Genomic DNA, 1530 nt, shown 5'->3' on the forward strand with positions numbered 1-1530 from the left:
ATCTTGATTATTGAGCTGGTGTTTTTTCTTGAGGGATACCAGCAGCTTTGAATAAGCGGTGTTGTGCCACTGTAGCAGTCATTCCAATGTATGTGTTGGTGTAAAGATTAGAATCTAATGTCATAGTGGTATCCTTGGGAACTTTCTCTCATGCGATTAGATTGAGACGCACTGTCCAGTGTTGTGCCACTGTAGCAGTTATTCTGATATATGTGATGGTGTAAAGATTAGAATCTAATGTCACAATGGCATCCTTGGGAACTTTCTCTCACGTGATTACAGTCTTCGTTATCCAAGCTCAGCTCTTTTGATATGGCTGGTAGTCTGCCATGATTATATGTTCTTTTAAATGAGTCTATTAGTGGTGAATAATCTCTTAGCGTTAGACATGTTTTTTAGCTTTGGGCCTTCTATTTAAGGGTGATAATCTCTTTCCCCCTCTTCTTTCAATTCTGAATATGCTTTTGTGCATGTTCATTGCATACATATTGTTCCAACTTCTGTTAATAGATTTAGTCCTAGTATATCTTCTGGAGTTGTTTTCACTTTTCAGTGACATATTTTACAATTGCTTGATTACTGTTTTGCAGGTTCTTCATTGATGATGTTGGTTATGAGACAGAATCAGTAGTTGAGCTGAGGAACAAGTTGGCAGTGCTAATAGGAACGAGTTTTACAAGATCAAGTAGCATACTTGTTCAGTTTTCTGCCATTGGTGCACTGCTCAGTCTCTTTCCGTTGACATTTGATAAAATAGTTTCTACCCAGACTGGACCATTATCAGGTCCATGTGTTCTGCAAGCGAGACAGATTTCTGAATGGTTTGGTCAGTTAAGCAAGGAGAATCAATCTTTTGCTTGTTCCTTCTTTAGCTGAGTCAGTAGGTATCGCAGCATTCAGGCTATCTGCTTGGACTCTGGCTTGGTGTTCTGGTGGACTGAGGAACCAAGATAAGAAAGTGTGCCCTTGATATTTTGGGTTCAGCACAGGTACACTCACGATCTTACAGGATGGCATTATGATTAATCTTTGGCCCAGAGAGCATATGGAGGAGGATGAACTTGACTTCTCTGCAGACCTTTTGGGCCAGTTGTGAGATTCAAATGCAGAACCACAAGCTGTAGACTAAGTATTGTGCTTCTTCATGCATAATTCTTTCGGCAGAAATCTGAATATGAAAGGATCACTAGAAAGATTTGTCAACAAGGCTAAATTTGAAAGTAGTAAGGTACTTTAAATTTGGTAGAGGTGACCTGGTTTAACTCAACATCGAATATCTTCAACGTCGCAGAGGGGGTCTGTGGTCTAAAGGCGCTGCATGGATCACAGGCCACGAATGGATGTAGGCAGCTCAAATCCAACGCTGGCGAACAAATACGTTTCTCTTTTGTGGTTAAGCGTCAGCTGCTTGATCCGCAAAACAGCAGTTGCACAGGGTATGTTTGTCTGAGCTATTTTTTTCTGGGGGTGATTCTGAATTTTGTGGTATCACCTTCGGAGTACCTTTTGAAACTTGTCGACTAGATGTAC

At 40.7% G+C, this 1530-nt stretch overlaps 1 protein-coding gene across 4 annotated transcripts in view; it reads left to right on the forward strand.

The window, feature by feature from the left end:
* LOC123062177 (uncharacterized) overlaps positions 1-1524 on the forward strand; it is a 9738-nt gene extending 8214 nt beyond the window's left edge. For all 4 annotated transcript variants that reach the window (XM_044485556.1, XM_044485557.1, XM_044485558.1 and 1 more), the window contains one exon: positions 591-1524. In XM_044485556.1, coding sequence (XP_044341491.1) covers positions 591-876 — 286 coding nt within the window. In that variant the 3' untranslated portion in view covers positions 877-1524. The remainder of the gene's footprint in view (positions 1-590) is intronic.
* The last annotated feature ends 6 nt before the right edge of the window (positions 1525-1530 follow it).

The sequence above is a fragment of the Triticum aestivum genome, chromosome 3A (assembly GCF_018294505.1).
Source record: "Triticum aestivum cultivar Chinese Spring chromosome 3A, IWGSC CS RefSeq v2.1, whole genome shotgun sequence".
NCBI lineage: Eukaryota > Viridiplantae > Streptophyta > Magnoliopsida > Poales > Poaceae > Triticum > Triticum aestivum.